This window comes from Salvia miltiorrhiza, chromosome 6 (genome assembly GCF_028751815.1).
Source record: "Salvia miltiorrhiza cultivar Shanhuang (shh) chromosome 6, IMPLAD_Smil_shh, whole genome shotgun sequence".
NCBI lineage: Eukaryota > Viridiplantae > Streptophyta > Magnoliopsida > Lamiales > Lamiaceae > Salvia > Salvia miltiorrhiza.
In genome coordinates this window covers 1,626,850-1,645,091 of record NC_080392.1, presented here as the reverse complement: position 1 = coordinate 1,645,091, position 18,242 = coordinate 1,626,850, and the positions used below count along the sequence as shown (strand labels likewise).

General features: G+C 38.7%; 4 protein-coding genes and 1 pseudogene across 5 annotated transcripts in view; 2 read left to right on the top strand and 3 right to left on the bottom strand.

Annotated features, from left to right (window-relative positions):
• LOC130987821 (uncharacterized) overlaps nucleotides 1–18,242 on the top strand; it is a 551,243-nt gene that overhangs the window by 405,157 nt on the left and 127,844 nt on the right. The gene's annotated exons all lie outside the window — the stretch shown is intronic.
• On the bottom strand, nucleotides 1,769–3,734 carry LOC130987800 (GRAS family protein RAD1-like). Its single transcript, XM_057911483.1, has one exon. It carries the CDS (start codon nucleotides 3,724–3,726, stop codon nucleotides 2,254–2,256), a length of 1,473 nt encoding a protein of 490 aa, XP_057767466.1. The 5' UTR covers nucleotides 3,727–3,734; the 3' UTR covers nucleotides 1,769–2,253.
• LOC130987820 (30S ribosomal protein S21, chloroplastic-like) lies at nucleotides 6,187–8,048 on the bottom strand. The gene is made up of 2 exons (XM_057911512.1): nucleotides 7,518–8,048; nucleotides 6,187–6,543 (listed from the first exon to the last, which is right to left on the bottom strand). The coding sequence occupies exons 1-2, from the start codon at nucleotides 7,982–7,984 to the stop codon at nucleotides 6,420–6,422; spliced, it is 591 nt and encodes a 196-aa protein (XP_057767495.1). The 5' UTR covers nucleotides 7,985–8,048; the 3' UTR covers nucleotides 6,187–6,419.
• LOC130987794 (B3 domain-containing protein Os02g0598200-like) lies at nucleotides 8,700–12,452 on the bottom strand. 2 transcript variants are annotated; one of them, XM_057911471.1, is made up of 6 exons: nucleotides 12,306–12,452; nucleotides 10,212–11,247; nucleotides 9,982–10,095; nucleotides 9,840–9,911; nucleotides 9,533–9,687; nucleotides 8,700–9,116 (listed from the first exon to the last, which is right to left on the bottom strand). In XM_057911471.1, the coding sequence occupies exons 1-6, from the start codon at nucleotides 12,393–12,395 to the stop codon at nucleotides 8,862–8,864; spliced, it is 1,722 nt and encodes a 573-aa protein (XP_057767454.1). In that variant the 5' UTR covers nucleotides 12,396–12,452; the 3' UTR covers nucleotides 8,700–8,861. The 2 variants fall into 2 exon arrangements, with proteins under 2 accessions (XP_057767454.1, XP_057767455.1); XM_057911472.1 differs by having other exon boundaries at nucleotides 9,843–9,911.
• LOC130987833 (putative late blight resistance protein homolog R1B-16) lies at nucleotides 12,765–15,385 on the top strand (annotated as a pseudogene).

Sequence of the window (18,242 nt, the reverse complement as noted above, 5' to 3'; positions counted from 1 at the left end):
AACTTTCATTATTTATGAGATTTGAACCCAAGGCTATAAATTCATCTGACAAAGTAATGATAAATCCACCATAAACATCATGAACTAAGAGCTGAAAATGGTTCATGGTTTATATATTAAAAGAATGAGTTTTTAATTATTTTAACAAGTCTCTCAAGAAATTCTTTCGAAGTATTAAGTTAAAGTACAAAAAAACTAAAGAAGGATAAAAAAATTCATCCTCACTTAGATGTGTATGAAGGCATGAGATACTTTTGTACGTTTTCCTAGTAGAATGAGAAGTTTTGGCCTGTTGGAATTGCTTCTTGTACCAATTAATATGACAAAAAATAGAACCAATCTATGCATGCAATCCCCAACTTGCGAATCTAATAAAATAGATTAAATAACACTGGTTGGCCTGCAGAGATTATTTTTATAATTCTTCCACCTTTTTAGACGAGACTTGGCAAAATATAACACTCGGCATCTCTCTCTCTCTCTCTCTCTCTCTTGCAATTCATTTAATTGGGAGATCATAACAAAATATGTCTGTATGGAGGCAGAAGAGTGTGTGGATTAATTTGGAGGAAGTGGGAATTAAGCACTCATGATCAGAGAAAATTAATCTTGAAATTCTGTATCTGCAAAAATTGTGTTATGATTAGGGTGTTTGAGTAATTGGATATATATATATATATATATATATATATATATATATATATATATAGGGTGCGGTTATAGTGAGAACCACAATTATCGTGAGAACATAAAGAACCAATAAAATTACTGCATCTGCTATACAAATTAATGCATCCGCTATTAAATTTAATGCATCCGAAAAAAATAATTTTTTTGCTCCCTTCAGGATTCGAACCCAGCACCTGCATTCATCCACCAAGATGATGCATCCACCGTAGATCTTGATGATCGAATGGCTTAAAATGGTTCTCCGTTCTTATTTTATTAGTGGTTCTTATATATATATATATATAGGGAGAGGTTCAAGAAAGAACCATAAATAAAAGAAGATCGGAGAACCATTTTCAGCCATTCGATCATCAAGATCTACGGTGGATGCATCATCTTGTTGGATGAATGCAGATCCTGGGTTCGAATCCTGAATGGAGCATTTTTTTTTATTTTTTTAGTGCATTAATTTTAACAGCGAATGCATTAATTTTTACAGTGGATGCATTAGATTTGATGGTTCTCCCGTTCTCACAAATATTGTGTGAAGAAGGGATATATTCATTCATGCTTGGCCTTCTTCCAATATCATGGTTCATGATTGTTACATGCATGGATTCTTGAATCCATTTTATGGCTTGTAGTGCTTAATTATTGAAACATGCAAGATGAGAGAATCTCTCTTTCTCTCTCACTATAAGAAAATTGGTCGAACACCGACGGATATCACCGACGGACTATTTTCCGTCGGTAGATATCGACGGATCGTCTGTTCTTTTCATATAATTTGTTTTTTTTCGCTCAATTAATTATCAATTTCGTCTGTTCTCTCTCTCAATTAATTATCAATTTCGCCTGTTCTTTTCATATTAATTTTTTTTTGTTTGATTAAACGTAAACTAGTCTTGAAAGGAGGATATAATTTTTGTATATGAAGTCGAGATTATGTTGATAGGGTAATGTTATATTTATGACCTATAAAGAAATAAAGAATATATGGAATAGTAGAAATTTAGATACCTCAAATAATAATAGAAAAACAAGTAGTCAACTTCATTATATCTTGGAAAAGAACAGATACAACCTAAGCTCCAATTAATTAAGTGTCACTGTCACAGTAAGAAAGAATCAAAGAAATGTTAAAATCCACCACCAACGTGGATCAGTTATTTTATGCACACCAAACCAACATATAAAAAAGGAAAATTCGCCTTATTTTTTCACTAGTCTTATACATGCTAGAAAGACAGTGCAGCAGATGATAATGAGTTGCATTATTCAGTTGAGTTTAAAAATTCTTTAGGCCATTATTTTAGGAGAATTTGTAAGAAAGTAGAATAATTATTTTAAATTTCAGTATTTGTGGGTCATATTTGGCTTAATCGAACTATTTTGAACCACATTTGGACTCATATTTGGCCCCAAATGTGGTGTATATATAGACGTCGAATTTGGTGCAAATATAACCCAAGAATAACGAAATTTAAAATAATTGGCCTAGTTCGGCTTATTTTTGCAAACCGTTAATTTGACGGCCTTAAAGAATTTTAAACTCTTATTCAGTCCATGGAGAAATGCCCATTTTCAGCATTTCCAGCAGGAAGCAGCGATGATAGGCTTAGATTTCCAGCCCAAGACAAGGCACCCTTTCTCCTCCACGGTGGTGTAGCCCTCGCCGGCGTTGATGCTGCCGAGCCACTGCTTGGCCTGCGCCGCCATCTTGAGCGGCACCGGCTGGAAGCCGGCGCGGCTCATCCTCCTCCGCCACTGGTCCACCCTCTCGTGCCGCTCCACCCGGGCGGGCCCCTCGCAGCTGACGATGTTCTTGATCTCCTCCGCGAAGTAGAACTGCTCCATTTTAGCCCGCCTCGTGTCATACTTGGGCAGCACCGCGTCGAGCGAGTCGAATATCGCCGCGTAGTAGTGCAGCGCCTCCATGAACCTCCCCAGGAAGAAGGGCCCGTTGTGGCTGGAGTCCTGCTCCACCACCACCATCACCTTCGGCGACAGCTCGTGCACGATCTGCAGCACCGCGTTGAGCGCGCCGCGGCTCTCCTTCACCACGCAGTGCAGCTGAAGGATGGTGTTCACCACCACCACCTCCCCCCTCTCCACCTTCACGTCGGCCGGGGTCAGGCTCTCCAGGTTGCTGTGCACCACGGAGAACCCGAACTTGACCCCGGCCGCGGCCGCGCACGCCTCCAGCTCGCCCCCGATCTCGCGGAACCTGTCGCGGCAGAGGCCCACCGCGGTCACGCGGAGGCGCGGGGGCGGGCCCGGCCGCTTGGCCAGGCTGTGAATTAGGTTTTGCCACTGGTGGCCCTGGGGAAGACCCAGGGTCATCCCCAGGTCCACCACGTGGACTAATCTCTCTCCCTCAAAGGCTTCCAATATCGCGGCGTTGGCCACGAAGTGGCCGAACCGGATGTACGGGCACATGTCGTACACGAGGCGGAGCGCCTCCTCCCTCTTCTCGGACGCCGCGTCCATGATGTTCATCGTGGGCGCGGCGTACCCGACCGCGCCCAGGGGCTGGACCATCGCGAGGCGGTCGGCCAGCCCCTGCACGAAGCACGACGCCACGCGCTGGAAGGCCGAGCCGAACACCAGCGCGTTGGCGCGGAGCTCCGAGAGGAGGAGCGACGCGTGGGCCCGGTCGCGGCACGCGACGGCCTCGGCGCAGGAGATGAGCTGCTGGACGAGCTTCGTCCCGTCGGCATTGCCGCCCTCGGCTCCCTCGCCGCCGCGGCCGCCGTCCTCCGCCGCCAGCGCCTCCGCCTCCAGGTACAGCTGGCTGTACGTCTTGATGCGGTCCCGGATTTGCGGGCCGCTGCTGGTCAAGCTGGCGGCGCTGCCGTTGCGCGGGATGGAAACGGAGCCGCCGCCGCCGCCGCCGTCGCTGAGTTCGGTCAAGCTCGTGGTTTTCTTCTGCCTCTTGAAGTCGCCGGCGCCGTCGTGCAAGCTCGGCAGCCAGATTGCGCCGATGACGTCCTCGAAAATGGGGAAATTCTTGAAGTCGTCATCGAAGGAATCTTGGGGGAGGAAGCTATAAGCCATGGGATCTGCAGCAAAGCTCTTGAAAGAACCGCTTAAACGAGGAAGTAGCTTATATAGGTGAAGGAGTGAAGGGAGTGGGGCCCCTCCATTTTTCTTGTGTTCGTAATTTCCAATGGCTTAGCTGTCACCTATCAGGGTGAATTTTATACAAATATTCTGCATAGCTCAATTATAATTATTCAACCTTTTTTTAGTGTATTTTAAGGTTTTAAGGTATTGGTTTTTTGCGATTTGGAGTGAGTGCGTGGGCACCTCACTCGCATATCCCCCTATGTGGGAGGCATGCACGCATATTTTGTGAAAATTGAAACCCTAAAACTAAAATATAGTGTTACGCGAATTTTCCTAAGTTTCCGTTTAGTTTCATAAAATGTATATTTGTGGTAACTCATCAGAGTATGTTATTTGTGGCAGCTAGCTCTCACTGTCGTTAAAAGAAAAGTTACATTTATACAAATATTAATTAATAGCTATATATGAGGTAACAATGATCATATAATTACATCAGCTCGTCCATGATACAGATATTAATTAATCTATACTCTCTTCTCTTCGTCTCATTGCAAATGTTTCATTACTTTTGAGCACGAAGATTAAGAAATGTGTAGAAAATAGATAAAGTGAGTTGATGGAAATTATTTAAATATTAAGTAGAGAAAATATATTGCCGAAAATATTTAATTGACAAAAGGTTAATAGTAACCACAAAACTAAAAATATTTTAATTCTAATAACTTTTTGTGTAGATAAACTATTTTATTTTTAATGAATTATAATAAAATAATATTTTAAAAAAATCAAGAAATTACACAAATTGGAAAAATAAAAACATCAAAACATAAACACGAATGAGGGCAGCGACGATGTCAGCTGTCGTCGAGCCCGTCTGGGTAGTTAGGCCGGAGGTGGAAGGAAGGCAGTGGCAATGGCTGTTTCTATTCGGCCAGATTGTGGTAGTTTGGAGACAGCGACAACGGCTCTCGCCTCTGACTGACTAACCGAGAAGAGGAAGAGGCTGAGCAACGGCATAACGGTGGCGGACTGTGGGCTGTTCTTGAAGAGCTTGACGGTTTGATGGAGGGGACGTGAATTGGAAACAGTGGGAGAGGTTTTGATGGAGATAGAATCGTTATAATATATTATATATTTAATTATTGAATATTTGTCTTGTTGGTCAAGTTATTTTGTTTCCTTTGAGAGTTAAAAATGTAGAGGGTGTGAGTGTTCCCTTTTCGCGATGTTCTTCCGGTATTCATGAGTAAATCAACGGTTGATTTCCTTATTGTACGTATTCTGGTATACAATGGTTATCATCAGAGTTCGTATATTTATCAGTATCAAATATATTTCACGCTTCTACCTGCATCAGGTTTTGATTTTCTTTTTCTTTTTTTATTTGAACATTTTTTTTTTCAAAATTCAAGTTTTTAGCTTTTAAATTTTGCTAAATTGAAATAATAAAAGAATATTTTGATAGAGCGTATATACTGAATACTCCATATTTTTATTTTTATGGTTACTATCAACTTTTATTTAACCAAATTAATTATTTTAATTTTTGCCCCATCTTAGCTCGTCCATTAGTGTTTAGTTCACTACCCAACATTATAATTTTAAAGAAACGATGTTAAGCTGAAACTAGGTAAGTAGAATCTCTTGTTCTATAATAATTAACCATATCTTTCATCATTTAACCTTCTATATATAGGTAATAGATTTTGAATTTCGGCCCTAAAAATAAGCTTCTTTAACAGTAAACTAATGGAGAATTAGTCGTGTTTGTGTTGTTAATTAATCAAAATAAAATGCAAATTTGATTTCTTCTGAATGGATTATCTGATGATTGTGAGACAAAAGTTTACTCGTCTATGCATTCGGCATCGGTATATTCTCATCTCATGCCATCCCTAAATCCAACAAGAACCAGCTTACTTAAAATTCTCTCTCCTAAGAAACCTAAATTTATTTAATAAACAATATTGTGTAATGTTAATGATGATCGAAATTAGTATTAATCAAAATCGGAAAATTTAACATCATACTGTAGAAGCTTCCGATATCAACAATTTTCAAGATCTTTGGCAGCCTATCAAAATTTTCTTTATTTAATGCAACATGATTGATAAAATAATCGAACTTAATCAAATGTTTAATTTGTATATCACCACCCGTGATAGATAACTCGACATGCACTCCAATCATCCAATTAAATTATTATACTGTTAATTTGATTATTTAATCTCCCTCCAATCTATCAATCTTATCTCTCATCCACCAAACCAAGCAGCCTTAGTATGATCAAAGGGAGTGATTAAAACAATTAACAGTGGAACTAGGTAAATATGGTTTACGTATTCTGTGAAAACAGAGCAATATTTGCCAATAAATATCATGATAACAAAAATTAAGAGAGCATGCAAAATCATATTGTGATGAAGGAAGCAATTTACATCAGCAATCTGCATTGCACAACGAGATAGCTTTATTTCAATCCTCTCAAATGAAGACACAAACGAAGCACATTTTTCTCAGAGCAGAATTAGTTCAAAATGTCAGATGTTCGATTCCATAAACAAGTTATGAACATGTCAGGACATAACGCAGTTGCTGTACTTACAATAGTCTAAGCGATGCCTCTGCCTTTCTCGACAAAAAAAACAAGCCCTTGTCGTTGCGTTACTGCATAGTAGACGTCAGCTATAGGGTAAATCTATGTCATAATACTCCCAGTTATCATCACCATCGGTATCTTGTGTCTTCTTCTTCGAAGTCTCTGCTTTGTCCTTTGTCTGATCTTTAGGTTGTGGGCGTGGGCGCCTGATTAAAGAGAAATATCCAGACGTAAATATATCAAACACGAAGAATAGTATCGTTTCTGGCAACAAAGAGGAGTTGCTGACGGAGTGAGTGTACTAAATAAGCATACTTGAGGCCAATTCTAAATTTCTTTCCTTATATTTGTCACCCTAAACTAAACAAATACATATATATATATATATATATATATATATATATATAGAGGGGAAGTGAAAAAACCAAGATAAACAAAAAAAATCATGATTAAACTTGATGTGAAGTTCTTGGTCATCCTAAAATCAACCAAAACACCTCATTCAACCATTCCCAAATTAGGCATTACTAGACATTAATGAGAGCTTACATTTTTTTATAAGCTCTATGTAAAGCCAGAATTATGAATATATATTATCATCTGATGAGAACAGATCATCATAGATGTCAAATAAAAGAAATGCTAACACAAGAAGCATCCTAAGATATCATCCCCTCCAGAAACACGCGCTCATCAATAAACCATTTCGTCATTTGGTACACACCAAACAAGGGATTAATAACACGGATGCCACTTCTACTACTTCGTTCTTATTTGTTCGATATTTGTTGAATCAGAAGTGCCAATTCTCAGTAGCTAAGCATCCCACATGTGTTCATGTCATGAGTTATGAATTAACGACGAATCACAACACTTCCACAGTTGTAAAAGACATATGCATACTTGTTAGATATCTATAGTGATGCTAATGAAGATAACTACTGTCTAAATTTAGGAATTTTAGGATCAAACCCCCAAATTCTAGCCACAAAATGGTTGACAAAACTCAGAAACAACAATTCATGTAAACAGAAATCAAGAGCTGTTCAATAAAATCAAGAAACTTAATACTTGAATCAATCAACAGAATCAAACAAGGAATCAGCAATAGAGAATCAACGGAAAGCAAACAATTAAGAAAACAAAAGGTTGAAACATCCAATCCAAAACCACAACCAACCTTTTCCGGTTGCGACGCGCGGCCTCACGCGACTTCCGCTTCCGCTTCTCCTGGCTGCACTCGAAGAACCGCCGCCGCCGGCACTCCTGAAGCACGCCCGCCTTGAGCACCTCGCGGCGGAACCGGCTGATCAGCTTCTCCTCGTGGTCGTCCTCGCCCACGATCAGCGCAACGTTTGTAGCGAAGAAAAGGGTGTTCGAAAATGCGAGCGCAGGGAAAGCCACCGAGAGAGAATCAGCCTTTTCGCAGTAGTGATTAAATGGGCCCTCTTTTTGTTCTTCATTTTGGTTAATGGTGGTTTTGAATGGAGTTTCCCGCAGCAAATTGCAGAGATTGAGACGGGTTTTGAGAGAGAGAGGAGCTGAGGGGTCTTTGAAGGGGAGAAGAGGAAGATTTGGGGGTTGAGGGATTGAGGTTGGATTGTGAGGGGGCAGCAAGTAGAGGGGATTAAGCTTGGAAACCGCCATTAATTTTGGGATTCTTCGATTGATTCCCACGAAAATAAAGTAAGAGATGAAAGTGAAGTAGTTAGAAGCTTCTTTTTTTAGCGGAAGCTTCGTTCACAAAAAATAATTCTTAATGATACGAATTTTAATAAAAATAATTAATATATTATAAATTGAGAAAAAATCTCACTTAAAAGTATTATTAATAATAATTAATTAATTATATTATAAATATAGAAAATATCTCATCATATGATAATTTTTTTTACAAAAATGACAATAAACTAAACTATTTTTTATAGATGAAAAGAGCACATGAAACTCTAAATTGGTGTCCTATCAAGGTTAATATTATTTGTTTTCTTAAATATAATAATTTACTGAAGAAAACTTTTCTCTCGTTTACAAAATAGCCAATTTGCTTAAGAAAGATTTTCTGTCGGCTAAAGATTTATACAAGAAATGATTCCAATTTCTTATATTTCCCAAACAAAGTTTTCATTATACATTCTCAAGTAATTTTATTGCTATTTCATGTTTTATTTTTCCTGTTTTTTGTTTTTAAATAGAGGTGAGTTTAAATTCAAAATCCATAGTAGTATGTAACCTGCCAGACAATATGAGAAAAATACGAAAAGAAATTAAAAGAAATGCACGTCCAAATAAAACAGGGTTACAAATGATGCCAAAAACCAAAACTCCACGCAGAAAAAGGGCATTCACAAATAGCTAGAGATCAGCCAAAATATTAACACAATAGCATTACTAAATTTTAGGGCATCAGGTGCCTAAGAAAAGGTTACAAAGACCTACAAAATCTGCATAGCTTCATCTAATATTTCAGCTTCGAATGGCTAAGTTAGCTGCACAACAAACTCTGTATTTGCTAGTGAGGAAATCAGCTAGATCCACGAGCAACATCGACCCTGTAAACGAACAATGTATCATTTTCAACTTGAAACTCGCATTTATCTCCTGGCTTAACGTTGTCTTGCTCGCAGAATTCAGTCCAGTTAATAGTCAATGCTCTACGACCAGCATTTTCACGGAAGACAACTGGCCATAGCCTTCGAACCGAGTCTCTCAGAAATACAACCGTCGCACCTCTCACTGTCTGACCCCTCAATCTCCTTCCTATACTCTGTGGCACCACCTACATAAAGCATGGCAGAGAGGTAACGGAATATGCAGAATTAAAAAAAAAGATGGAAGGTATCAGAGTGATCAGTTAATCAACAGTGTCGAATAGCCATCTAATCTATGTAGAGGTTGGCATGGTTTTCAATAACCCAACTTAAGGGGCTCAGTTATATTAACTATCATGGTTAAATTGCAACTGATGTTAGTGCTAGTCATGGTGGGGTAGTGGTGAATATGTGGGATGGTGCATATATTGCCCTTCCACAGTAAAAACTTTATTTTTACATCACTTGAGTAGGAATGTATATGCAAATTTCTGTGCATCTTTCACTATCTTCTAGCAATAAGGCCAAGTCATCGATGAGTTCAGATGGGATAAAATAGCAATTCACAAACAATAAAAAAGAAAGGACGACAAAAACTGAATACCAGGAGTGATTGGGATTCTACTTCAGCTGAAAATGGACGAATTGACGAACTGATAGTATCCAATATGCCTGTTTCATATGGCAGATCAGGTTCAACTTTTACTACTAGTGGAGAAATCATCTGGGGTTGGTTACACACCGGGGGTAGCTCCTTTCCTGCATTTCATGAACATTTGTATAGGAATTTAATGGGTTTCGGATAGATGTGTTCTTGAGAACTTGCTTCAAAGCATCCACATAGTTGCATATATGCAAATACATAGAAAAACAACATCACTTAGTTCAAATGCGAGAAGGCTAGAACGCACCACCACAAGATCCTTGATGAAAAACATTGGCTGTGTCTTCCATCTTGACTTCTTTCTTAATGGCACGTAGTCCTGTATATCATTATTAAACCATCAAATGAAACTTGAGACATCTCTTGATAAAGTGAGACAGAGGACAAACCTAATGGATTTTCGAAAGTTGCACTGGAGAAGGAATCACCAAATTTGCTTTTTGCCACATGTCCCCCTTCTGAAATTTTACTACCTCCTATGGAAGGAGATAGACTAAACGGTTCTGGTTTACCAAATGCAACAGATATCACTGGTTAATGAATAATATAATAACACACAAAACTGTCTATTATGATATTTTAAAAACAGAATGAGCTGAGTCACAGCAAGTTCCCATACCATTCTTGAGCATGATCTTCTTCATTTTATTGTCATCAGAAGGTTTCTCATGATAAAACCATTTCATAAAAGCATCACCAGAATGGCCACCTGCCTGATGTGAATGAGGAGTCATTTGAGTGCCACCCACTTTTTTCCGAATCTGGTCTGTGATTTCAGTATGAGAAATTGCTGTTTTCGCATCCGACGCTGTCACAAACTTGTCAATAGAAATGTCACCAGTATTACTTGTGATTAGATTTGTCTTCATGGCACCCATTTGAGCATCCTCTGCAGATGTCTTCGTCTGCTCCATAGCATCATCACCAGTAGTACTTGTGATTAGATCTGTCTCAATCACACCCATTTGAGCATCCTCTGCAGTTGTCTTAGTCTGCTCCATAGCATCATCACCAGTAGTTCTTGTGATTAGATCTGTCTCGATCACACCCATTTGAGCATCCTCATCTCTCCCTGCTGGGTTGGTTGGTTCTAGAACCCAATTACTAGATAAGGATAATCCTTTGTCTGATGCATTATCAAAGACATCACGCTGTTCAGTTTCAGTACTAGCGTCCAAAAGTTTGATTACAGCACCCTCAGCTTTCTTTGCATCAAATGTTCCGTTTTCCATCTCAAAGCTTAAGTCAACCGCAAGCTTGGTTATACGGTTTTGAGATTCATCTCCGGAGGCCGAGATGGATATATCTGACTTTACACCAGCTGTCTGATGTGCTTCATCTTCTGAAGTTGTCCCTTGGCATCTCTTACGCTTTTTTCTCCGACCAGGCATTTCATTATTAAAGTTTGTTCTCTCACAGGCACTTGTTCCAAAAATACGAACAGTAAAATGGCTTTCCTTGTACTTAAATAGTAACAGCTGTCCTTCTTTGAGACCATGGTATAGATAAAACTCTTCCCAACCCATTTGGAATGCAAGGGCTCCATCGACAAGAGACAGTGTTACAGACCATCGCTGCCCAAGTGAATCCTTAAGTTCAGTTTTTTGATTAGTCAACAAGTGCTTCACTCTTTGCGCAAACTTCGGAGGCAAGTACTGCAAAAGAATTTGAAATTTTTATTTGTTCATTTCGACAAAAGGTGAACATTCAAAGAGAGGATTAAGCCCACTTAGAATTGAGATAAAATAATCATTTTTACTTTTCAAATGGTTCATAGTTTAATCTGTGTGGGAAAGGAATTTCACATGCCAAAAGTATCTTGTGTAGACAAAGTGGTCCAACATGCAGCACTTTTAAATGTGATCACATGACTGGACTAACATCATTAATATTTGGGATAAGGAGCATAAATGCACTTAATGTTCAAAGTGATTCACAAATCCCCTAAAGTTTGTCTTGGCACAAAATAAATCAAAACCCCCCAACTTAATAGCACAATTACACCCAAGAATTTGACAGATGCAAATGGCCGTCAATCTAAGTCTTTCGAGTTCTTTACTGGTTTATCGCGTTTTAAGCATATTTTACGGAAAAGTTCAAGTCTGAAGATAAGCTATTTGAGGACAAATGACAAGTTGCAATCTTTGCTATTCTCTTCTTGCTCAAATATATTGAAACCAAGCAACAAGAATTTGTGATCCTTGCTTTTATATGGTTTCTGGTTGACAAGATAAATGCACCATGGCAGATGCTTTTAACATGATGCATCTAATTGCCTGCTAAACCTGCTACCCAACTATAGTAATTTTTGGTCTTTACATAGCATAAAAAATGTGATAGCCACACACAAGATCCACAACTTCATTTAATTATTCATAGCGTTATGTTATCAAATTAATCGCAAAAATAACAAGCCGATAAAAGAGCAAGTAAACAGGAGATTACAATCATCCATGCAGGAGCTAAACCAACGTAATAAATATACTCAGTTGATTGTGCGAAGAAAATTCACATAAAACTGAAGTGCTGCAGAAAAGATTTCTAGTTTAACCACTGCATAGATATAACATATTTAAACGCAATGCCCTGACAGAGAGCACAGAACCCTAAATCCACAGATTCGCCAGAAGAATGAGAGAGAGAAAAGAAGCAATATGGAGTAATAAAAACAGCTAACAGTGAGAGAGAGAGAGAGAGAGAGAGGTTTTAGTACCATAAATTTTGAGTGGTTCTTGCCAAACATGACTTTGAAGAATCGATGAGAGCTCTCGTGTTTGCTGGTGCGACAACCTCTTCGAACCATCTTCTTCTCACTTGGTTGTAAAAGTGATCTGTTTCAAAACTGTTAACTAAACCACGACAAATCAACAGCGTGGTTTTAACACCACTGAGATGGAATGTAAAATAAATCTCGAAAGACTCACGGTTTCTCGCTGAAGCAACGCCGGCGGTGGATGCGACGGTGACAGGTGGATCGGAAGGTGGGGAGGGGAGAAGTAAACTGTAGAAAATAAATTGGGGGGTAAAAGGTTAAAAGGTTAAAGTAATTTTGGGGATTATTTTTAGGGTGGAAACTGGAAAGTTAAACGTTCCAACTTCCAACCTAATAAGGCCTTTTTTTTAATTGTTCATTTAAAAAAAAAAAACAAAAAAAACAAAATGCAACCCCATTTCTGTATAAGGTTTGACCAACTTTGATTGCGTGTGGTTATCTCCAAAATTCATTGATGTTTGGCTAGCTCTCACATTCATCCATTGCTTGTCCCGAATTATTTGATGGACTGGGAGAAAAAAAAAAACCCCCAATTTTGCAAGGTTGAATCTTTTTGAAGTGGTAGTTCATAAAAGCCAACAGCAATGCAGATCCAAAGCAGCATGAACAATCCAAGGCCCTCTGATTGCATTGTTGGGATCGAAGAAGATTTGCTGAAGATAAAGAGTGAGCTCTGTGGAGGATCATCTCAGCTTAGAGTCATCCCCATTGTTGGGATGGGAGGCATCGGGAAAACCACTCTTGCTAGGTATGCTTACCACGACCCTTTGAGTGTTCATCGCTTTGATCTATGCGTTTGGTTAACAATATCTCAAAGGTTTCAATTAAGGGAAATTCTTGTTAGTGCCCTGTGTTCACTCAATAATGTGGATGAGGAAGCATATGAGCGTGTGTACGATGAGTTATTGAAAGAAACTGTATATAAACGCTTGAAAGGGATGAGATATCTCGTTGTAATGGATGATATGTGGGATATGAATGTGTGGGATGATCTACGGGGGATCTTTCCCGATGATCGGAATGGGAGTCGGATTATAGTAACTACGAGGGAGTTGAGCGTAGCTTCTTACATCGACTCTTTACATCCTCATCAAATGCAGTTGATGGCTGTGGATCAAAGCTGGAGGTTGCTTAAGGGGAGGGTGTTTGGAAATGGAGATTGCCCTCTCGAATTTGAGGAAATTGGACAAGTTATTGCACAGAACTGTCGAGGGCTTCCACTTGCAGTTGTTGTAATAGCTGGAGTTCTCTCTTGTGAGGCCAATTGGGAAGAGATTGCTAGAAATGTATCTAAATTTGTTCACACAAGTTATGAAAAATTTATTGAGATATTGTCGTTGAGTTATGAGTACTTGCCTGGTCGTCTAAGGCCTTGCTTTCTGTACATGGGTTGTTTCCCAGAAGATTATGAGATCAACGTGTCGAAACTGATCAGGTTATGGGTGGCGGAGGGGTTTCTGGCATCAAATGAAGCAAGAGAGATGGAGGAGTTGGGATATGAGTATTTGGAAGAGTTAGTAGCAAAAAGTCTTGTCTTGATCAATAAGAAAGGATCTGATGGCAAGATCAGGACAGTGAAGATCCATGATCTCTTGAGAGGCCTCTGTTTAAGGAAATGTCGAGATGAGAATTTTCTGTGCACCGTTGATGAGTTCTCCGGCAGCTTTCCTCAAGGCATTGAGCATTCAAACCGCCTAAGTGTGTTTTGTAATGTCTCCGGTAGCATTGAGATGGTTTCAGCTATGCATACCGTCCTTCTTTTCAAGCATTGGGCGTTGGCTTCGTGGGTAGAATTTAGACTTCTTAAGGTGTTCGATGCATTAAGTGTGACACTTGGATCATCTCTTGTGTATATCAGTGAGCTAATTCATTTGAGATACCTTGGTTTTACATGTGAACCTGAGACGAAGCTGCTGACGATTGTATCGTATTCCTTGTGCCAGCTTCGCGATCTTCAGACCTTAGTTGTGAGGATTCTGAGTAGAGCTGAGACCCAATTTTCAAGTTTAGATGTGAGGATCCTTAAATAAGTCGTGTATGGAATTTCAAATTTGGGAAACGCCACAGTTGAGGCACGTTGTGCTGTTGAATGGTTTCTTGCCCGACCCGCCTGCAGGGAGCTTGCCGTGTATGGAAAACCTGCATACACTCTCGCGTGTACAAGATTTCAAGTGCTCGGAGAGGATGTTGGAAATGATGCCGAACTTGAAGAAGTTGGGAATCGTTTACTCGTATGGTGGCACGTACGAGATGGGATGGTCAGGATATGAACTGCACAATCTTGTTCATCTTCATAGGCTTGAGAAGCTGAGTTTGTATGCAGAACCGTATCCAAATTTGAAGGATGATCTGTCTCATAACATTGCTTTCCCAGTAACACTGAGGAAGCTGAGCTTGAGTGGCTGCAGACTTCCATGGGAGGATATGAGGATGATCGGAGTGCTGCCTAATCTTCGAGTGCTCAAACTGAGACGACGAGCCTGCTTTGGAACGCAATGGGAAACGAGGGAAGGGGAATTCTGTCAACTGAAAGTGCTACTAATTGACAGCACTGATCTGCTTGAATGGATAACAGAGAGCTCTCATTTTCCCAGGCTCAAGCGGTTAACTCTGTACGAATGCGATAATCTGAGGGAGATTCCATGTGGTTTTGGAGATATACCGACGCTTGAGCTGATTGAAGTTGATAGCAGGAACACGACGATGGTGGAATCTGCAAAATGTATTGAAGAAGAACAACAGAGCTATGGCAATGAACAATTGCAGGTTCGTTTCCTTAAGTCACGTAGCTGGTCAGATTTCAATGATAGTAGTGTGAAAGAGGTGGGTTTGGGTACAATTGGGCGTACTGTACAACAGTTTTGCACCATCACTTAAACCCTGACATGCACGCTGACTCGAACTCGTATCCTGATCCGAACCATATAAATAACTCTATTTGGGTGCGGGTCAAACCGGTTGTACCTTAGTTTTTGTGCGTGTTGAAATCCTTCTTCTCAACCAAATCGTGATTGCCTCAATTCGATGATCTGTGTGCTTGTTTTTTCATGGTCTTTTCTACATAGATTTTAAGATTGCTTCATTATTATCTACACCTTATATTTGGTATTGTATATTACTTCATCCGTTCACGAAGATTGTATGTTTATTACTCCATCCTCTATGAAAAATTGTCGCAATTTCTTCTTTGATCCGTCCACAAAAAACTTGTTATTTTTATTTGTAGTAGTATGATCCACGCAATTTCACTCATTTAAAATGGGATCTTTACACCACTAACAATTCAACTCAAAATTTTACTAAAACATGTGCAGTCCATATTGTGATAAAAAAAAATTATTGACAGAAGGAGTACTATTTTCGTTGGTCCATACAAATTGCATGCTTTTCTTTTTTAGAAACTATCACTTATATTTTAAACTACATTGACACTCGATATTTACAAAATAAATATTGAACCTTCTTCTACACTTTATATACATCTCTCAACTACTCCCTCTGTCCCAACTAGTTTGAATCGTATTCCTCTTTTAGCCGTCTCAAAACTCTCAACTATTTTGAGTCATTTCTTTATATGAAAAAAATTAGGGAAAATAAGGGAATGTTAATCATTAGATCCACGCTTTGATGCATCCGCCTTAATTAAATCTAGAGCTGGTTTTGGGTGCAATCAGTTGCACCTGATCCGCACCCTGACCTTAACCTGCATCCTGATCCAAACCGTGTAAATGACGTGATTCGGTTATACAAAATGCAACCCCATTTCTGTATAAGGTTTGATCAACATTGATTGCTTGTGGTTGTGGTGGGGTCTACACATACAAGTTAATTATCTCCACAATTCATTGAAGTTTTGGTTAGCTCTCACATTCATCCATTGCTTGTCCCAAATTATTTGATGGACTGGGAGAAAAAAAAAATAATCCAATTTTGCAAGGTTGAATCTTTTTGAAGTAGTAGTTCATAAAAGCCAACAGCAATGCAGATCCAAAGCAGCATGAAAAATCCAAGGCCCTCTGATTGCATTGTTGGGATCGAAGAAGACTTAGTTTGGGGCTTATTTTTAGGGTGGAAAGTCAAACGTTTTATTTCAATTTTCAATATGCATCCTTTTTTTTAAAGAGACGGTCTTGGATGCACTCGGGTGTATCGTACATTCGGGTTGACTCGTACCTAAATCCTGACCCGCATTCTGATTCAAATTAGCATTCTGATTCAAATTGTGTAAATGACACTATTCAATTATATAAATAACATTGTCTGTAATTGACACTATTATGTTATACAAATGACACTATAATATTGTAAATGACATTATGTGTAATTGACACTATTCATAAATATAAATGACACTTCTTGTAATTGGCACTATAAGATTGTAAATGACATTATAATATTTTAAATAACACTATAAGATTGAAAATGACACTATAATATTTTAAAATGTTACAGTGTCATTTATATAATTGAATAGTGTCAATTATAAGTAGGGATGACAATCTACCCGCGGGTAGCGGATATCCGCGAAAACCCGAACCCATTAGGGTGGGTTTGGATACCATTTGATATCCACGGATAGTTTCGTGGGTGCAATTCACTATCCATTTAGTTCGTGGGTATGGGTTTGGATACTTACTATCCATACCCGCGAAACCCGTTTACCCGCGAAAAATACCCGTCAATTATCCGTCAAATATCCACAAAAAATTCTATAAAATATGGGCTTTGAATACATATTTTGAGATTATGGGCTAGTATTTTATATTTTAAAATAGGTCCAAACAATATGGGTTTCTAATAAGTCAGCTAAACCAAACAATTTGTGGATTTGAACTATGATATTTGTGTTGATTTTTTTTTCTATTAAATTTGTTGTAAATTTATATTTAAATTCTATTTCGTGGGTATCCAGCGAATAGTGGGTATCCGGCGGATAGTGGGTATCCGGCGGATAACGGGTATCCGTAGGATAGTGGGTGACGGATACCCGTCGGATAGCGGGTTTCGCGGATACCCGACGGGTAGCGGGTATCCGCGGGTAGCGGGTTTGGATACCATTTGATATCCATGGATAGTTTCGTGGGTAGCAATCACTATCCATTTAGTTCGTGGGTATGGGTATGGATAGTCACTATCCGTACTCGTCGTACCCGATTGCCATCCCTAATTATAAGCAGTGTCATTTGTATAACTGAATAGTGTCATTTACACAATTTGGGTCAGGATGCGAATTTGAATGAAAATGTGAGTCAAAATCTGAGTATGAATCAACTTGAGTGTACGATACACCCGGATGTACAGGAGATTTTGTGTCTTTTAAAAATCAATAATACTCTTAAATAAAATCTTGTTTAATTGTTCATTAGAAAAAGAAAAAAAAAACAAAAAAACAAAAAAAACAAAAAACAAAATGCATCTCCATTTTACATAAATGTTTGATCAACTTTGATTGCTTGTAGGTTGTGGTGGGGTTTATACATGCAAGTTGATTATCTCGACAATTTATTGTTGTTTCACTAGCTGTCACATGACTCACATTCATCCAGAAAACTTTGAATAATGGTTTTTAAAAGTCCTCAATTACTCTATCCGCTTATAAATTAAAGTCTCATTTCATGCTTAACATGAAAATTAAGAAAATTAATAAAAATATTGTGAATGAAAAAAAAAATAATTGACTAAAGTGATAAAAGTGCTGTGGAGTGAGTTCACTAATGATAAAATTTAACAAATACTATATAAAATATAAAAGTGATAAAAATGTTGTAAGGTGGTCAATTAGTAACAAAAGTAATAAATATAGAAAAAGAAAAAGAGTAAAAAGGTACAAAAAAACACAATAAAATTTTATTCAGTGAACAAAAATTTAAGGTCAAA